The 18,510-nt window shown below is 47.7% G+C and overlaps 1 protein-coding gene across 7 annotated transcripts in view; it reads left to right on the top strand.

Moving 5' to 3' along the window:
- Lig1 (DNA ligase 1) overlaps window positions 1-18,510 on the top strand; it is a 41,043-nt gene that overhangs the window by 9,118 nt on the left and 13,415 nt on the right. For 4 of the 7 annotated variants that reach the window (XM_020181267.2, XM_074057857.1, XM_074057858.1 and 1 more), the window contains exons 3-16: window positions 711-800; window positions 3,173-3,308; window positions 5,034-5,157; window positions 7,897-7,992; window positions 10,042-10,149; window positions 10,781-10,906; window positions 11,051-11,123; window positions 13,147-13,227; window positions 13,502-13,558; window positions 14,085-14,257; window positions 16,551-16,717; window positions 17,096-17,172; window positions 18,042-18,133; window positions 18,362-18,461. In XM_020181267.2, coding sequence (XP_020036856.1) covers window positions 711-800; window positions 3,173-3,308; window positions 5,034-5,157; window positions 7,897-7,992; window positions 10,042-10,149; window positions 10,781-10,906; window positions 11,051-11,123; window positions 13,147-13,227; window positions 13,502-13,558; window positions 14,085-14,257; window positions 16,551-16,717; window positions 17,096-17,172; window positions 18,042-18,133; window positions 18,362-18,461 — 1,500 coding nt within the window. The remainder of the gene's footprint in view (window positions 1-710; window positions 801-3,172; window positions 3,309-5,033; window positions 5,158-7,896; window positions 7,993-10,041; window positions 10,150-10,780; window positions 10,907-11,050; window positions 11,124-13,146; window positions 13,228-13,501; window positions 13,559-14,084; window positions 14,258-16,550; window positions 16,718-17,095; window positions 17,173-18,041; window positions 18,134-18,361; window positions 18,462-18,510) is intronic. The other 3 variants (XM_074057859.1, XM_074057860.1, XM_074057861.1) reach the window with 3 other exon arrangements.

Here is an 18,510-nt window from a genome sequence, read left to right as displayed (position 1 = left end):
CTTTGCTTTCTTTTCTTTTTATTAGCAAATTTTTATTAGCATATAGCACAGTATGGCGAGTCTCATTGTGACATTTCCATACATGCACATAATACACTTTGGTTATATTCACTCCCTCAATTTTTTTATTCTTTCCACCCCTTAATCTTTCTTGTAATGTTTTTTTAAATGGGTTTTATTTTGGCCTTTTCATCCATTCATACAATGTATGTTGATCATATTCTTCCCCTCGCCCTCTTTTTTCCCCATCCATGTCCCACTGGTTCTCCCACAAGTAGTCCCCCATTCATGTTAATATACCTTTTTTTTCCTTTAGATCTAGCTTCTACATATGAGAGAAGATGTGCAATATTTGTCTTTCTTAGTCCGACCTGTTTCATTTAACATGATGTTCAATAGTTCCATCTATTTTCCTGCAAATGACATGATTTCATTCTTTATGGCTGAATAATTCATTGTGCATATGTACTACTTTTTCTTTTTCCATTCATTTGTTGATGGCCATCTAGGCTTAATCTGTAACTTAGCTGTTGTGAATAGTGCTGCAATAAACATTAATGTGGAGGCACCTCTCTCTTTTTCAGTGACGAAAAAGAGAGGAGAGATCTGTCTGTGTTGGTATAGGAAGGGGTGTCAGAAATTGGGGGTGCAGACAATGGGAGTATCGGTGCTGTTGTCATTTCCCTCCTCACCCCCTTGTGATCCTCCAGGTCATTTTTCCAACCTACAAAGGACAGTAAAGTGAAGAAGGTTGAGAAGGAGATCACCAACAATGGCAAAGAGATGGAACCCCCTCCAAAGTACGTAAGGGGCTGGGACATGGGACGTTCATTCAGCAGTCAGGATTCTTTGGGCTGCAAGTGTTACAACTTAGGTCAAAATGAGTCAGGCATTAAAAAAGAAAGTTTTTATTCAAGTAGCTGAAAGTCAAAATGCAGGTCTGGCTTTGGGTGCAGCTGGATCCAGGGCCTCAGTTGTTTGTCTTCAAGCTCTATTTGCACAGATCTTGGCTTCATTCTAGACCACACTTTCTCCACATGACAGAGAAGCTGGCCACTGGTCATGTCTTGCCATCTCACACTGTCAGGGAAGACCCTGCATGGTTTTGTTTGAGTCACCTGTGGGCCTCTCCACTTGCCAGGGCACATTTAGTTCCCATCTGTAAATTGGGACATTAGTCAGGTTTCACTTCCTGTGCCTCAGTTTCCTCCTGTGTAAAAAGGACCCTGCTTGCCAGGACTAGAAGGTAGAACACCTACCTAGTAAGCACAGAGCTGCAAGTTCAAACCCCAGGACTATACACACACACACACACACACACACACACACACGGCTGTCTAATCTACATCTTGCTCTCTGTGTGGATTAATGTGTGAACGGAGGTACAATTTGTAGAAAAATGCTTGATTCATGAGGTACTCATGAACTAGTAGTGATTGTTTTCCAACACTTGGTTTTCATATCTGTCCTTCCACTGTATATGTTGCTCTGTGCCTGTGCCTGTGAGGTTGTGTTTTCTGTGGTTTAATTTAAAAAATAGAGCCTACTGCGCATATTGTTCATCAGCTTGGTTTTTTGTTTTGTTTGTTTTTGCGGTACTGGGGATTGAACCCAGGGCCTAGAGAATGCTAGGTGAGCACCCTGTCATCTGAGCTATGCCCCAGCTCTCACCTTGTCCTTTCAGTTAGCATTATGACTTAGACCTTTTTTTCCAGTCATGAACAAAGGTTCTTTGGCCTTCTGCCTTTGTTCATTTTGTTGATCTACTGTAGCACTTGCAGAGGTTGTTTCCATTGGTGGGTCTAACAGTTCTTTGCCATAGTGAGTAGACTACGTCTGTGTCCTTAGACAAGTGTGCACATATTTTTGTGCGTCTAACATAGATACTCATCTCAGGAATTATAGATGGTAACAGTAAAACATCAACTCAGAGACATAAAGTAAAAACTTGGCGTTCTTCCAATATTCTGTTCCCAGAGGAAGTATTTTCACTCCTTTGAGGTGTGTGTACATAAAACAGTTGTTAACACATAGATGTCAATGAATACTTGTTAAATGAGTGTTTATTTTAAATATGAAAGCAGAACTTTTACATGTCCAAACTGCTTATTTATGTTGGTGAACATTTTTTTTAACATTGGGATCATGCATATTCATTTATTCGGAAAATATCTAGCAAATATGTTTTATATGGAAGCACTGTTTCTAGACCCTCTGGGTTTAGTGCTGAACAAATGGACAGCCATCCTCTCTTGGTTCCTTTTTGGTAACAGCGGTCATAGAATGAGTGTCCGTTAGTGGTCAGTGGGGAGTACTGGGTGGATGCGTTGGTCTTGTGCTGAAGCCTGCAGGCAGCAATGGCACTCTCAGCATCTGAGTGTCCTCCATCAGCACGTGTGTCACACTGCACTGTCACAGACTGTCCCTGTCCTCCACAGACGAGGTGGAGCTGGGCTGCATTAGCTGTACCCAAAGTCATGGTGACTTGGTTAAAGTAAAAGTACTTTTCTTAAAGAAGACTGAATTATTGAAGGCATTTAGGGCAGGTAGGTAGCTCTGTACTACTAGGCTGTTCAAGGACAACTTAGGGTACTGTCCTCACTTGTGTAGTCAAAGCAAATAATCAGGTCAGTCCAGGTTTGGACAGGATGGAGGATCAGCAAGCAGGAACATGTATCCATAGTGCCACCCTCATCCTGACGGTCAGATCTCTCAAGTGGCTGTACCTTGCTGTAGGGAAGGCTGGCTGGGGAGTGCAGTTCCTGGTTGGGGGACCATGTGCCTCACTGATATGACTAAAAGAAAGAAGGTCTCACACAGGACGTGGTGATGCATGCCTATCATCCCAGCACTGGGGCGAGGCGGGGTGGCTGAGGCAGAAGAATGGAGAGTGCAGGGCCAGTCTGGGATATATAGTATGACCCTGTCTCAAAAAAAAAAAAAAAATAGAGCGTCTCTAAATGGCTGCTGGTGTCTAGCCCCCGCCCTGAATAGGGACTCCATCTGCTCCTCAGCATGGACCCTCAGGAGGTCCCCCAGACTTTGGGTGGAGGGAGATGAATGATTAAAAGCATATGCCAATGAGGCATAGAAAACTGGAAAGAAAAGGAAGGGAGTGAAGCCAAGGTTCACTTTCTGCCCAGCATAATACTCAGATTTCCTCGCCTTCCAGGGTGGCACTGAAGGAGCGGAATGGAGTGGTGCCTGAGAGTGACTCTCCAGTGAAGAGGCCAGGGAGGAAGGCAGTGCGGGTCCTGAGCAGTGAAGGAGAGGAGGAAGATGAAGCCCTCAGTGACCCCAAAGGCCAGGTAGGTCCCTAGCAGCCTGCCCGTTTTTATCAGAAGAAACCTCTTATCTTCCTGCCTGCTCTGGAGCAGGTGACTTGGACCACAGGGCCTTACCTCTGCCTCTGCCCAGGAACAAGGGGCTCATTGCTCCCCTTGACTTCATTGTACCTGGGTTACTTCACGTGAAATGCACACTCATGGTAATGTCCACCTCACAGGGTGGTATAGAGATGAAATGAGTCTATTCACTGCAGATCTGAGAATGTTGCGTGATAGCATGTCTCTTGTTGTCAGAGGCCTATCACCTCCTGCACATCCATGGGGTCACTTCCTGGGCACATGCTGGGCAAGTGCTCTAGTTGCCGTTGGCCATGTTATGTCACATACAGGTGTCTTTAGGAGCTTGGACTTTGAGGATGGTAGAGAACCATGCTGAGATTCTGAGCAGAAGAGAGACAGAGGTAACTTGAGGCTTGTAACCACCAGGGTCCAAACAGGAGACAGAAACCACACCAGTGACTTAGTAGGCATTCAACATAAACAACTGCCACTTAGATATGCAGTTGTTAACTAGGTCACTGAGGGGTAAAAAACTCCCAAGTCATCATGGAGGTAGCAACTGCTGGATGCATTTACACCCCTAGGACCAGGAACTGAAATCTAGACCTTTGTGACAGGGATGGTGGGTATAGGAGCTGGAGGAGGACCCTGAGGGCCTGGGACTCAGACCTTTCAGGAAGCGGTACTGAACAGGAGGTGCTGGTGTCTGATGGGACACCATGAAGCAAGTCCTGCAGATGTGAGAAAAACAGTCAGTGGAACCCAGTGGCCTTCCTGGAAAGCCTGTTGCCTCCACTGTTCATCCCCTCAGTGCCCAGGTTGGGTACTACTGACACAGAGCTGGCTGCTAGCACAAGAATAGGGCTTGTGAGTCCTAGTCCTGACATTGCAAGGAAGAGTGGAGAGTGCTAGGCTTAAGTTTCGTAATGGGTATAGGGACCTGTGAGACAAACCAGGAGTTGAGACCAACACAGAAGTGACGCAGCTTTGGCAAGATAGACACTTCTTTTTCTCTCTAATGAGTACAAGATGCCTAGGATCAGTGTGGCAGTTTCACAGAGCCAGACACCTGGGCTGCCTGCTGCTTTATTGTTGCTTGCTATCCCTGGATTCCCTTGTTGCAATGAAACGTCAACATTCTGTGATGGAGAAGAAGGACGAACTGCACTTTTAGTGGATGAATTGGAGCCAAGGGAAGTGTGCATCATTTCCCCTTAGGTCCCATTGCTTAGAACTGGTCTTGACCATGCTAGCTGCTAGGGTGGCTGGGAAATGTAGTCTTTTGTAGGTCTCTCTGTCTCTCTCTCTCTCTCTCTCTCTCTCTCTCTCTCTCTCTCTCTGTGTATATATATACACACACACACACACACACACACATATATATATATATATATACACGTATGCATGTTTGTAGCTTAAAATCAAAGATGGTATTACTTTAGATAACAGAATTGTTACTTAAGTTCATGACCAGGGAATCTAGGACCATATAACTATACTAGAGAATGGAATGATCATACCAGGGAGAGATAACAGCCTGGACTGGGAATGGGACCTTGGGGCCAGAAAGGATAAGCACAGAGAGAAGCTCAGAATCCCTTTTCTCAGGTGTTTAGGAAGCTAAGATCACCAGGTGGTCTCTCCATCCTCCACTCACTATGGAACTGCACTTTCTTCCCCTTCCAGAAGCCTATGTCAGACTCCCCACAGGCCTCTCCTGCTAGCCCTGCCACATGTCCAGAGAACAGCCCTTTTCTCTCCAACATCCCCATGGACATTTCCCAATCAGGAATCCCGAAGCGTCGCACAGGTAAGAACATTTGGGCCCTTTAAGCTGCTGTCTTTCTCCCCACTTGGGTTTCTGCACCAGGCATCCTTAAGATTGCCCTGTTCTTAGCATTTTGGTCATTAGAACAGCTTCACCATACATCAGCTTTGTGACCTTGGGCAAATGGTTTGCCTTCTCAGAGCGCTGGTTACTTTATCTGTTGAACACTATTGACCACACAGAAGTATAGGAAGGATTAAAAGTTAGTACATGAAAAGAGCTTGGACCTGGCATGGCCCACAGTCAGACCCCAGTAGATGGTCATTGTGTTTGTTGTGTGGAGGGCGAGAACACAAGAGTGGGTTCTGGAGACTTCTAGAAGAGAGGTTAACCAAGCAGAGCCCTAAAGGGCAAAGAAAAGTCATCCAGGGAAGGAGGAGGGAAGAGAGTTGCAAGTGGGAGGAGGGTGAGTTGGGAAGGCCATTGGGGCCACTTAGGGCTAAGCATGCTGGTATACAGAGTACAGAATTGGGGACTCTGAGCAGAGACTGGAGATGATACTGGAAAACCAGCCTGAGGATGGTGCCTTGATCCCTTGGGGGCAGTGAGAGCCCCACATGACCCGGAGAGCCGCTGGCCAGCACTGTACCATATGCCCTGCTTAGCATGTGAAATGTGCCTACTGAGACTGAGAGACCAAAATGTTAATATTACATCATTTTACTTAGGTTTACATTTGAACTTAACATAAAATCTGTTATCTGAAATGCTTCAAACCCAGAAACTTTGGACTGTCACATTAGTTCACCTGATAAAGTCTGCACAGGTATTCCAAAACTGAAAATCCCTGAAGCCTGAGCCACCACTAGTCCTGAGCATCTTGGGTAAGGGGTGCTGAGCTTCATCTGGAGTTAGTCATGAGCACTTTCCAGTATGTTGGGAACAACTTGGATATGTGTATCTACCTTTCAACTGTGAATTTTATGAAACCCAAATACAGATCAAGTATTTCTGATGAAAATTCTCTGCAGATTGACATATAGAGTCAATGGATCAGTGCATTGCATTTTAAAGACTTAGCATTAAAAAAAAAAAAATGTTATTTAACAGGTGTGGTGGTTCATGTTTGTAATCCCAGCAGTTTATTTCTCAGAAGGCAGAGGTAGGAGGATTGCTACTTTGAAGCGAGCCTGGACGATATAGTGAAATCCTGTCTTTAGGAGAAAAAAAAATGTTGATTATTTAATATTGAAATGATATGAAAGGATGACATTTTAGATGTATTGAGTTTAGCAAAGTATATGATTAAAACTGGGTTCACTTTTGCGGGGGGGGGTGGGATGCTTTAAATGTGGCTACCATAGAGTTTAAGGTCATATATGCAGCTCTCTGAACACTTCTACATGGCCATTGCTGGTGACGAGGGGCGCTTGGGAGCTCAAAAGTCAGTTAGCCCAGAGGAGGGGATGGCTGAGCTGAGTCTTGGAATATAGGGCAGGGTTGGCCATGGTGAGAAAAGGCAGGTGGAGTGTCCAGACCAGAGCAGCATGTGCAAAGGCCTGGAGGCAGAACACCATAGCGTGTCTGGAATCACTCAGGCACATGGTAGAGAATACATTGTGGTTTGTGGGGCAGAGAGGTTGAGAAAACAACCTCTCTTGTTTCCTCACTAGGCTGAGGATGCTGGGGAACCAGGGAAGGCTTTTGAGCTTGCAGAGGCAGGGCCAGACCTATATGAGAGGTGGTTATAATGAAGTAACAGAGTGGGGATGCTGGGAGCTCAGGCCAGACACTGGTTGGCCAGTGGAGACACTGGTTGGAGGATGGAGAATTCCTTTCAGAGGAAGTGACACTGAACATTGCCCTCCAGGGCCGCTAGACAGCATGTGCAAAGGCCCAGGGGTATGGCATGGCTTGGTGTACACTGCCAATTTGTCTGTAAAATGAAGTGGAGCATGTGGTGTGGGAAGAGTGAGGTCAGGGTGGTTAAAATGTAGAATATGGAGCCATTGGACATGTTTTGAGCAGGAGACCCTGGGGTCTGGAAGACCAGGGAGGAGGAACTGCAGTGATCTAGGTGAGAGCTGACCTTGAACCACTGTTGTGCATTTCAAGGAGGGCATCTGTATGTGCTGCATCTGGCTTGAGTTCTTTAGAGTGAACTCTGAACCCCAGAAACCAGGATGGAGAGGTGCACTGTTTATTTAGGAGGAGTAGGGTCCACAGGTGGGCATTCAGGAAGGCAGGCAGCCACATAGGATGAGTGGCTAGGACAGCTACTGCACCGGGCAGCTGGAGATTCACTTGTGGGGCACCCCGAGCAGTGGTGTAAAGGTGTGCCTCAGAGTTGTCCCCCTCAGGTACGAGCTAGGGTGCACATGTCAGCTCCCATCAGTCACTGGGATGGGCTGCCCCCATTGCATATGGGCTCCTTCCTGTTCTAGAACAGCCATCTGAGATCCCAGAGAGGAAAGGGGCTCAGGGAGCACCTGCTGGTGTCAGGTACTGTGGGAGGACATTCTGTCATTTTCTACTTGGGATTGATGTCATTCTTCAGATACAGATGAGTGCAGCACAGGGCAAGTAACCTGCTCAAGGTCACATAGCCAAAAGCAATGGGACTTGAAGGATAAGGTCTGCACCAGGGCAGTGGCTGTGAGCAAGTGCAGAAGGAGACAGGGTCCAGCACCTTCTCAGGGGCCCTTCAGTGGGTCTGACCCCACTGGGGCAGGAGCAGACAGGCCCGTGACATCAGCCACACTGAGCCCTTTGCCTTCCTAGCTCGGAAGCAGGTCCCCAAAGGGACAATTCAGGACCACCTGGAAGAGGAGAGTGAGGACAAGGACAGAAAAGCCAAGAAGAGGAAGCAGGAGGAAGGTGAGGCCCAAGGAGGAATGACATGTGATACATGCACGTGTGCCCATGTCTGCATGCACACGGGGACAGGTACAGGATGTTTGCACCCCACTGAATTGACATTGAACAATAGGAACGTCTGCCATGAAATCTTTTTGGAGTACATTTGTTTCTCTGTCTTCATTCATTATTAATCGCCTGTAGTTTTCTATTTTTAATCTTGTTTTTATACTTATTTTATGGAAAACATTTTTTTACATGATTTCTTTTTCCTTATAAATCTCCCCAGAAAACAGAACTTCCTAAACATTCTTGATTCCTTCACAGGGCCATTGGTCCCTTGGTAATTTTTTCATGGTGCCCCTAGGCCAGTTCCTTAACAGTTCCATTTATTAGGTAATTGTGTTTAAACAACTATTAAGTAATACACATGCACAGAAGGAAAAGGTTTCTATTGTGTTCTTAACCACAATTACATACTAATGGGATGTGTCCTGGGTGCCACACAACGCCGCAGACTGTGAAATCCAACAGAACGCTGCTCTCATGTTTCCTGTTTCATGTGGGTTTGTAACAGTATTTGCTTTTTATAATAGCCAGTGGAGACTCAGCTGGGCAGAGATACAGGATCACTGCGAGGAATGAGATCTAATCTAGTCATCCCTCTGTATCTGAGGGGGATTGGTTCCAGGACCTTCCAAAATCTGCAGATGCTCAGTCATTATCTAAAATGATGCAGTATTAGCATCCAGTCTACCCATATCTTCTTATATTCTTTCAGTAATCACTAGATGATTTACAGTGCTAGTGCACTGCAAATGCTGTGTAAGTGGTTGTTAGACTGTATTGATTAGGGAATGATAACAAGAAAAAAGTCTGAACCTGGCATGGTGCTGCACTCCTGTAATCCCCAGCACTTAGATGCTGAGGTAAGAGGATTGTGAGTTTGAGGCCAGGCCTATATTTTCAGACCCTGTTCAGAAAAACAAATAAAAAGGAAAAATCTGTATATGTTCAGTACAGATCTGTATATGTTCAGTACATTATTTTTTCTTGAATATTTTTGATCCATGGTTTATCTCAGAACATTGATTCTTTTGCTGATACTTTGGCAATTAAAATATCCTGAACAGCAGAGTCACTAGGTTCTGAGGTTTCCCTACATCTCGGTGCACTCAGGGAAAACAGCCACAAAGAACAGATCCACAGCTCCACCGAGCATCTGGGACCAGAGAGTCTGCTGGTCACAGCCTTTGCCATAGCCAGGTTTTTGTATAAAATTTTTTAAAATATTTTTTGGTGGTGCAGACCTTCCTTGAACCATTCCCACAGCCCTTTTGTTTGTATTTTGTTTTTGAGATAGGGCCTTACTAACTTCACCCTGATGGCCTTGAACCATCCGTCCTCCTGCCTCTGCCTCTTGAGTAGCTGGGATTACAGATGCGAGCCACAGCTCCCAGCCTTAAAAAATAGTTAATAAGAAAAGAATGGCTTTTTATTTCTCAGCTGTATAAGCAAACATTGGGATTGGATTCCCACAGAGACCTCCACCTACCTCTGCTTTGATCAGGTGACTCATACCTCCTGTCACCTCACAAGTCTTCAGTTGTTCTTCAGTGTCCCCATAGATTGATTTCAGGATATCCTTTAGATACCTAAATCTAAGGATGTGCCAGTCCCTCATATAAAATGGCGTGATACTTCCTTGTAACCTATATGCTTTATGTTATCTTCCTGTATGCTTTATATCATTTTAGGATTATTCATAATGCCTAATACAATATAAATGGTATGGAAAACTTGTAACACTGTGTTTAGACAACAGTGACATGGAAGAATATCTATACATGTTTAGTACACTTGCAATTTTTGTTTTTTAACATTTCCATCTGAAGCTGCTTGGATCCGCAGATGTGGAGCCCAGGGATATAGAGGGCCAGTGTATTTTTTACTTGATTGGTACTAAAAAGAACAAATGGAAGCTGAATGTCCTCAGAGGGACATGACCTTGGGGGAGGGGGAAGAGTCAAAGTGATTATTTTGCTATCTGACTTTTCTCTTGGTCATCAGAAGCAAAGACCCCACAAGAAGGCCCCACAGAGGCTAAAGTAGCAAAAATGAAGGAAAAAGAAGAGAGGGATCAGCTTATGACACCTCCTGAGCCCCCAAAGCCTCCCAGTAAGTTTCTGATCCTCTTCTCCCAGCCCCATTGCCCTCATTTGGGGGTGAGGTGTCTTTGGAGGGCAGTTCATTTAAACAATTCAAAATTTTTCATAGGTGTGGTTATTACTGTTTTGTTGATTTTTTTCTTATTGTCTCCCTGTCCCAGTGCAGATAGGAAAGGAAGAAAGAGCCATTCATCCTCTGACAAAGAGTTTGTAGCTAGCTTTTAACTGTCATAGGTGCAAATCAAAAGGTATTTACCCATTATTTTGTTAAATTGGACATACAAGCTAAGTTAGCCATGGGATAGCCTCTGCACCCAAGTGTCCATGGGACCCCTGTGTCAGAGACAACTCTTATAGGAACAGTTTTCAGGGTGTAATTTTATATCTGATTCTCTACAACTGCAGGAGAAGTGGGGATGTTTTCTTGTAAGCATGCTGAGTTTCTTTTTGTCTCTATGTGGAAGTCTCCAATATCAGGCCCAATGCCAGAATCTTTTCGTTAGCACCAAGCAAACATCAGGCTGTGGAGGCTCCAACCCTAGACTGGAATTTTCCAGCCTAAATTGGGAAAAATGACCTTGAAGTTAAAAAGTCTAGAGGCAGAAACAGTTCACAACACGATGTGACCTCTCTCAATTTAGAAACAGACACCCTAATAAAGACAGAAAGCATTCCCATGCCTGACACAGCTGGGAAGCAAGAACGGCAGGAAGAGGAGCAGAGCAAGCCTCCCCCCAAAGGTCCCTGGACTGTCAGCAGCTTCTTCAGTGAGCACCTCTTCCCCTCCTCACCACTGGGCTGTGTGGGCAGGGGATGAAGGGCCTTTCTCCTGGGTAGTTCTTGGCAGAGAAAGACTGGGAGAAGGCCTGTCAGGAGGAAGGACCCACTATTTCCTTCGGCTTCCTTCTCAGCCCCCCGGAAGCCGGCGGTCAAAGCTAAAGTGAAAGAAGAGTCAGGAATTCTGAAGAAGGAGGAAGCCAAGGGGTAAGTCAGTTTCTGGGCCTGAGACATCTCCTCTCAGGTTCCTTCTCCACACCTATGTCGTGGTCCCAGCATAGACTTCCTCCTTTTGCAGGAACTGCAAACTCTTGTCTGGAAAGGGCTAGGTAGTAGATATTTTAGGCTGTGCAGGACACATTTAGCTGCAGTCGCAAAGCTATTCTTAGCTTCCAGGCTAAATATGAATGGTTTGGGACTGTGGCATGGCTTAAGTGTTAGAGCACCTGCCTAACAAGCAAAAGGCTGTGAGTTCAATCCACAGCCCCACCAAAAAAAAAAGAGAGAGAACAACCCAGTGGTGCAGTGGTAGAGTTTGCCAACCCAGTGTTCAGCCTCTTCCCTGACCTCTCACCCCCATAGGACCTGGGGTATCTGTGTCAACTCATAGTTGACCCTGCCTCAAATGGCTAATCTAAGCCTTTTTGGCCACTGGTCCCTGCCTACCTCTTCAGTCTCATTTCTTTTCTTTTTTTGGCAGTATTGGCATTTAAGCTCATGCTCTTGTGTGTGCTAGGCAGATGCTGTAAGGCTTGAGCCACACTCTTAGTCCCAGAGGGCCTCCCCCCACCTTTTTTTTTTTTTTTTTTTTTTGCTTTAGTTATTTTTTGAATAGGGTATTACATTTTTGCCCAGGGATGGTCTTGGACCATGATGCTCTTCTCTGTGGCCAGCCTCATAGCTGGAACCACAGGTATGTGCCACCATGTCTGGCTTGTTGGTTGAGATGGGGTCTTTCTAACTTTTTTATCCATGCTAGTCTTCAACTACAATCCTTCTGCTCTCTGCCTTCCAAGTACCTGGGATTTTAGGTGCAAGCCACTGTACCTGGCCCAGCCTCATTTCTTAACCCTCTATTCTGTTGCACTGAACTCACCAGGTAGAGAGTGCTTTGGAAGCAGAACTCATCTGCTCTGCATTGGGATTTTCTGAATGCCTCTTCTGTGCCAGCTGGGGGTCGTCTGTAGGGACAAACCATGTAGAGCTGCCCCTCCCTGTTTTGCCCCAGCCCTCCTGGTGCCCATAGTGTAATGGGCTGATGGGACACTGCACACACTGTTAAACGATTACTTGCTTCTTTGTAATTATGCTCATCATTTGAAAGATACCTGGTTCCATTCCCGCAACACCTGCATTAAAAACAGGAGACTCTGCTAAAGAGTCTTTGAATGGATTATCTGACACAGGGGTAGACAAATAACACATCAAATAATGAGATCAAGACCCATCTGTGGTGCTCCAGTACCCAAATAAACGCTGAGCTGAGCTCTGCCCACCTTACATCCCAGCCTCTGAGCACTGCCAATTTCTGTCCTGCTCCTTCTGTACACCATGTCCTGTGTTGCTCCTGGCCAATGCCTGTAACACTGTCCGCAGCTCATTTCTGTCCAGCACTTTCCTTTGGGCGCGTGCTCACATCCCCCTGCTGGGGGTGGAGGGAGGACTGGATGTGAAAGTCAGCACGTCCCCTCACTAGAAATAAGCTTTCTTTCACATCCTTCCACATGCCCAGGCACCTCCCCCATCAGACCACAAACTCCTTCCCTCAGGGCCAGGGCCGCATCTCATTCTTCTTGCCCAGACAATGTTAGAAGAAAGAACAGATTGAATCAGACATTTAAAGTGCAGCAGGGAATGGTGAGGGTTGCAGATCTCCACAGGAGGTCAGAGAAGGCCTCACTGGGAAGGCAGAATTTGAGTAAAAGATTGAAAGGAGTTGAGGGAGTATGCCATGAGAGAAGAGTGTTCCAGTCTGAGAGAACAGCAAGTGCAAAAGCCTTGAGGTGAGACCATGCCTGTAGATGTTTAAGGAACAGTGAGTGGCCCGTGGCTGGAGGAGAGTAGGCAAAGGGGGAAGTAGTAGTGATGAAGTCAGAGAAGTGATGGCACCAGGATCACTGTTCTTGTGCATGATCAGAGCCTGGCGTGTAGTAGGTGCTCAGGAAACATTTGCTGGAGGAACGACTTCTCTGAACCCAGAGGTCATTTAATCTCCCTTGTGCTCCCACAGAACCCAGGACCCGACGAGCTACAATCCTGCCAAGAACAACTACCATCCCATTGAAGACGCCTGCTGGAAACCAGGCCAGAAGTGAGGCTTCTGCCTCCCCAGGCCATCCTCCTTCAGGCCCTGGGGCTGTGGGTGGCTCTAAGCAGGGCCTCAGTTGGAGGAATTGTCACATCTCTCCCTCCTGTGTTTTGGATAGGAACACAGTCATAGCATGGAAAGGGACAGAGAGACAGCACTGGGAATGAGCAGGGCTGCTTGCATGCATTGGCTGTCTTGGGGAGGTGCAAGGAGACAGAGTAGACACTGTCTAGTGTGTGCTATTCAAATGGCTCTTTTGTCTCTTTCCCTTCCCCAGGGTCCCTTTTCTGGCAGTGGCCCGGACATTTGAGAAGATTGAGGAGGTTTCTGCTCGGTAATTCAGCAGGCCTGGGTGGGTGGAGTAGGTACCCCGTGTGTGGTATGGCATGTGCATGTGCCCTTGCAAGGTAGTCAGTGCTGCCTTCTGCTACTGCTCAGTTCTTCACCATTCACCTTACCTTTCAGCCTGATGCTCTGACTCTGTAACCTTGGGCAAGATATGCAATCTTTTTGCCTCTCTATTTCTTCATCTGCAAAATGGAAGTTAATTAGGGCACCTGCCTTTGAGGGAAGCTGGGAGCATTCAGTGAGGTCAGATGTGCAAATGGCTTAAAATCAACACCTCACTGAGAAACACTTGGCGATAGCTGGTGTTTGGGCATGATCATTACCATCTTAATCACCGTCCCTGTCATAGTAGACTGGTTGTGCCTGTGGCTCCAGGTCACAAGACTTAGATTATGTGTGAGCCCTTTCCTCTCCTTTCCTTTGTTCCTTTTATTCCCCTTCCCACCCCACCCCACTCCACCCCACCTTGACCATGAAGAAGCTGATGGTCCCATTCCTGTACCCTCCTCCAGGCTCCGTATGGTGGAGACACTGAGCAACTTGCTGCGCTCTGTGGTAGCTTTGTCACCTCCAGACCTGCTCCCGGTCCTCTACCTCAGCCTCAATCGCCTTGGGCCTCCCCAGCAAGGCCTGGAGTTGGGTGTTGGTGATGGCGTCCTCCTCAAGGCAGTGGCCCAGGCCACAGGTAGTAGGGATGGGGGCAGTGGTGGCAGGACCAGCAAGAGGGGAAACTGAAGAGGCTGGGAGAGTCTGAGGGGATTCAGTTAGGGGAGGGGAAGGAAAAGGTCATTGGGGAAGAGGATGTGAAGGCAAGATTTGCTGAGGGTGGGGAAGAATGCGGATAGGACAGTTATTTGGGAGAGAGACAGGCCCAGACTATGTTGGGATGGGGCCTTGAAACAGAAAAGAGGCAAAGACAGGACTCAGGACTCTGAAGTTTCAGCATAGGGAGGTGGCAGAGCTCTGGTAGGATTTGGACTGGCAAAGCATAGGGGCTGAGGGAGGAAGAAGGAGCAGGAGGTATGATAAGGACCACATGGAGAGGCAGGTAGAGGGCTGGGTGCCTGCCAGGGGAGCATCTGAGTTCTGGGTATTGGTCAGGAGGATACAAGAATGATGAGCGAACAAGGGGTGGAGATAGGTGGGCTCTACACGTGTGTGGAGAACAGTTAGGAGACTTAGAGGCCAGCAGGCACGCTGGGCAAAGGTATGTTGGAAAGAGGACCCAGGCCAGGGCCATAGGGAGCAAAGAGAGAGACAGCAGAGGGGATTGCTGGAAGGAAAGAAAGGTGTCCCAGGGATCTCACTGGTGATTCTTGAGTGGCAGAGCCATCACCAGGACAGGATACTGGGGACAGGCAAGCATAGTCAGTAGGAGCTGGTAATTTCCACATGGTACCAGGCCTGAGCAACCTTGATCTGTGCCCCACAAGGCTTTCCAAGGAGAGAAATCTGGAGGTCCACAGCTCTGGGTCAAGGCCAAGGTTTGGACTGCTCTGCTTAGAGTGGGTGACCAAAGCACTGAAGTTATCATTTGTTCAGGGAGGGGTGTTGAAGAGGACATTGGGGGGTGGTGCTGAGCCATGGAAAACCCAGAATTTAAGAAGGGGGAAGTTGGAGGGTTTCGTGAGAAGATAGAAAACTGAAAAAGGTTGGGGGTTTCACAGGAATGATAGGGTCATGGGAGCCAGAGGAAGTGAGAGTCAAGTCCTCTCACTTACAGTATGTTTACTGGGTTCTCACATCACAGCAGTCCCGTTGTAGACTCCAGCCATCAAGAGTAGTCAAATGCCCAGCTTGTAAAGAAGGATTGATTTTCCTCCCATAACAAGTTACAGATGCAGGTTTTCCTGCCCTGTGATTCCATTGGGTTGAGGCCCTTTCTGCCCTTTGTTGCTTCCGTCTGTAGCTCGGCAGTGCTCAGCTCATAGGTTTCCTCATGGCCCCTCAGGGGTTTCTTTGTTGTTATGGTTTGTTTGGGGTTTTTTTGCCAGGCTGACCTTAAAATCCTGATCTTCCTGCTTGATCCTCTTGAGTGCTGGGATTATAGGCATGTGTCACCATGCCCACCTGAGGCCCAGGTTTAGGAAATCCCATCACCATGTACAAAGGGAGTTGCCCCATTGCACACCATTCATCCTGGCAGCTGTCACACTGACAGTAATTCCAATAATGGGCACATGCAAGCAGGGTTGGACCATCCCATTTTATCCTCTACACGGTGGCCCGGTGTCAGTAGACTGAGGTGTGTGCTGTTTCATTGTAAATGGTTTTCCTTGATTTCCTTTCTGTATTAGCGACAGAGCAGTACCCTGAAATGATGCTTGTTGGGAGGTCATGTTATCTCAGCATGCAGAGCAGAGTAGGAACGAGGTATAACAAACATTTGTGTGACCAGAGGTGTTGCTGCTAATGGGTTGAGAGCCACTAACCAGAGTTGTCATGTTGTCTCTCCTCTCCATCCTCCAACCCTCCTGCATGTACCCCTAAGGGCGCTGTAGAACTCAAGTCTGGACAATAAATAAGTCCAAAGCAAACCTCAGACTTTTAAAATGATGATTTAAAAAAAAGAGTACCAAAAATAACAAGAAGAAGGGCCATTAGTCACTGCTGGAGGATATTAATGACTAAATAGGGGAAGGGTCCCTAGCCTTCTTAACTGCACACTTCCCTGGGGGCTCATCCCACCATGGCTTAAGCTCCATCTGTACAGGGACTGCTGCCTGGACATCTCTCTGAGTATGGTATGTTCATCGAGCTGCTTGCCTTACATGGTGTGAATGTCTTCAGCTTCTTATACCTGACAGTGGGAGACAGAGGCTTAACAAGACATTCCGACCAAGTAGGCAAGTAATAGAGATGGGGAGGTCTCCAGTTATATAGCTGGAGAAAGCACATCCAGGCCACCAGTGTGGAAGGGAGATATGTAGCCATATCATTGTTTTCACACTCTTATCTAAACTGTTTTCCCCTCCAAGGTCGGCAGCTGGAGTCCATCCGGGCTGAGGCAGCTGAGAAGGGTGATGTGGGGCTGGTGGCCGAGAACAGCCGTAGCACCCAGAGACTCATGCTGCCACCACCCCCTCTTTCCACCTCTGGGGTCTTCAACAAATTCCGTGACATCGCCCGGCTCACTGGTAGCGCTGTGAGTGGAGCTGGGTGGCTCGTCCCAGTGCCCCAGACACCTCGGTGCCTAAGGCCATGCATGTGGTGGGAAGGCTTCTGCTTGGACAATTTGGGGCTGGGTCGCTTTAGTTCTGCTTGTGGGGGTGAAGCTTCCTGTCCTGGCTCTCACTGGAAGAGTGTTCTGGAACCCTTATCACCTCATACCCTGCCTGCTGGATGTCAGGACTCAATAAATGTTTGCTGGCCAAAGAGGGAGGGAGACAAGAAGAAGCATGGACTCATTTTTATTGCCCTGAGAGCTGGGAGGTGTGGGGAGGAGGAGGTATTCCAAAGATGGGAGGATGGGTCTTCCTTCTGTGATCACCAGGCAGTGTCTACTCTCTCCTAACTCCTCCAGTCCACAGCCAAGAAGATAGACATCATCAAAGGCCTCTTCGTTGCCTGCCGCCACTCAGAAGCCAGGTACATCGCAAGGTGAGTGTGTGGGCCTGTGAAACTGAGGAGGGGCATACAAACCCAGCAGGTCAAAAAAGCATGAGGAAGACCCAGACCCAGACCCAGACCCACAGGGCATGGAAAGAGAGCCAAGTCCCCTCCCTTGGTTCTTCCTGGACTTCTGGGTCAAATATGCCATGATTGATTAATGAGGTCTGCCCTAGTGATGGTACTTCCTGGAGTGGAGTCCTGGGGCCCATGGGTAACATGTGCCATGATTGATTAATGATGTCTGCTCTGCTGAGAGACTGGCAGCACAGCACAGCACAGCACAGCACAAAGCCAGGTGTTTGCCCTGACTGTGGAAGCAGTCACTGATTGTTCACACCATAGAACATTTTTGGCACCCTGCCCTATGCCATGTGCTTCATGTATCAGCCCCCCAAGCTGCTCTGGTGTGGACCCTGTGCTCCCCAACCCAGTTGATGAGAAGTGAAAATACATGGCGTTAGGCCACTTGTGTAGTCACTTGCTCCAGGTGAGGCCTGGGTTGGGTTCAGGTCTCAACTACCAGACCCAGCAAGAAGCCATGTTCTGGCACCTTCCCCAGCTGTGGCAGTGACTTGTCCTCCTTGAGCCTCTCACTCTCTCAGGGCAGCTGAAATGAGGGATAAAGACACCTTGGAAGTGCCTGCTTCTGTCCCAGGAATGTCAGTGGTCACAACCATTCCTGGCGGGGCGGTTTCCACTATTGAATGTTTACTTCCAGGCCCTGAAGGTTGTTCTGGGTATTCAGGAGGCCTACAAAAAGTCAAGGTTGGGGGAGACAAGGGGAGGCAGAAACAAGGTATAGAGGATGATACTGGAAAGGAGCCAGACAGCTCACCTGGTGCTGCTCTCTTTCTCAGGTCCCTGAGTGGGCGGCTGCGCCTTGGGCTGGCTGAGCAATCAGTGCTGGCTGCCCTTGCCCAGGCTGTGAGTCTTACACCTCCAGGACAAGGTGAGCTCATCCTGCCCATCTTCATGCCCACTAGCACTGCCAGGCCTTCCCTTCTCAGAACTATCCTCCACCCTACCCTTTGGTTGATGCCACTACAGGCTCTCCCCTGAGAGAGGCTCTTGGGCACCCAAATCTGGTGTTCCTTGCCCTGTAGCACAGCACCCACTGTGACCCCAGGCAGCTGAGCAGTGAGACCAATCCCTAAGCCCTTGGTGGGTCTTTTCCTAGAGTTTCCCCCAGCCATGGTGGATGCTGGAAAGGGCAAGACAGCAGAGGTCAGAAAGACGTGGCTAGAGGAGCAGAGCATGGCCCTGAAGCAGACGTTCTGGTGAGGTATTGGGACAGGGTGGCGTCATATTAGTAATTGCATGGATCTG

The sequence above is a fragment of the Castor canadensis genome, chromosome 16 (assembly GCF_047511655.1).
Source record: "Castor canadensis chromosome 16, mCasCan1.hap1v2, whole genome shotgun sequence".
Lineage (NCBI taxonomy): Eukaryota > Metazoa > Chordata > Mammalia > Rodentia > Castoridae > Castor > Castor canadensis.
Note: the sequence above shows the minus strand (reverse complement) of the source record. Positions and strands in the feature narration are given on the sequence as shown.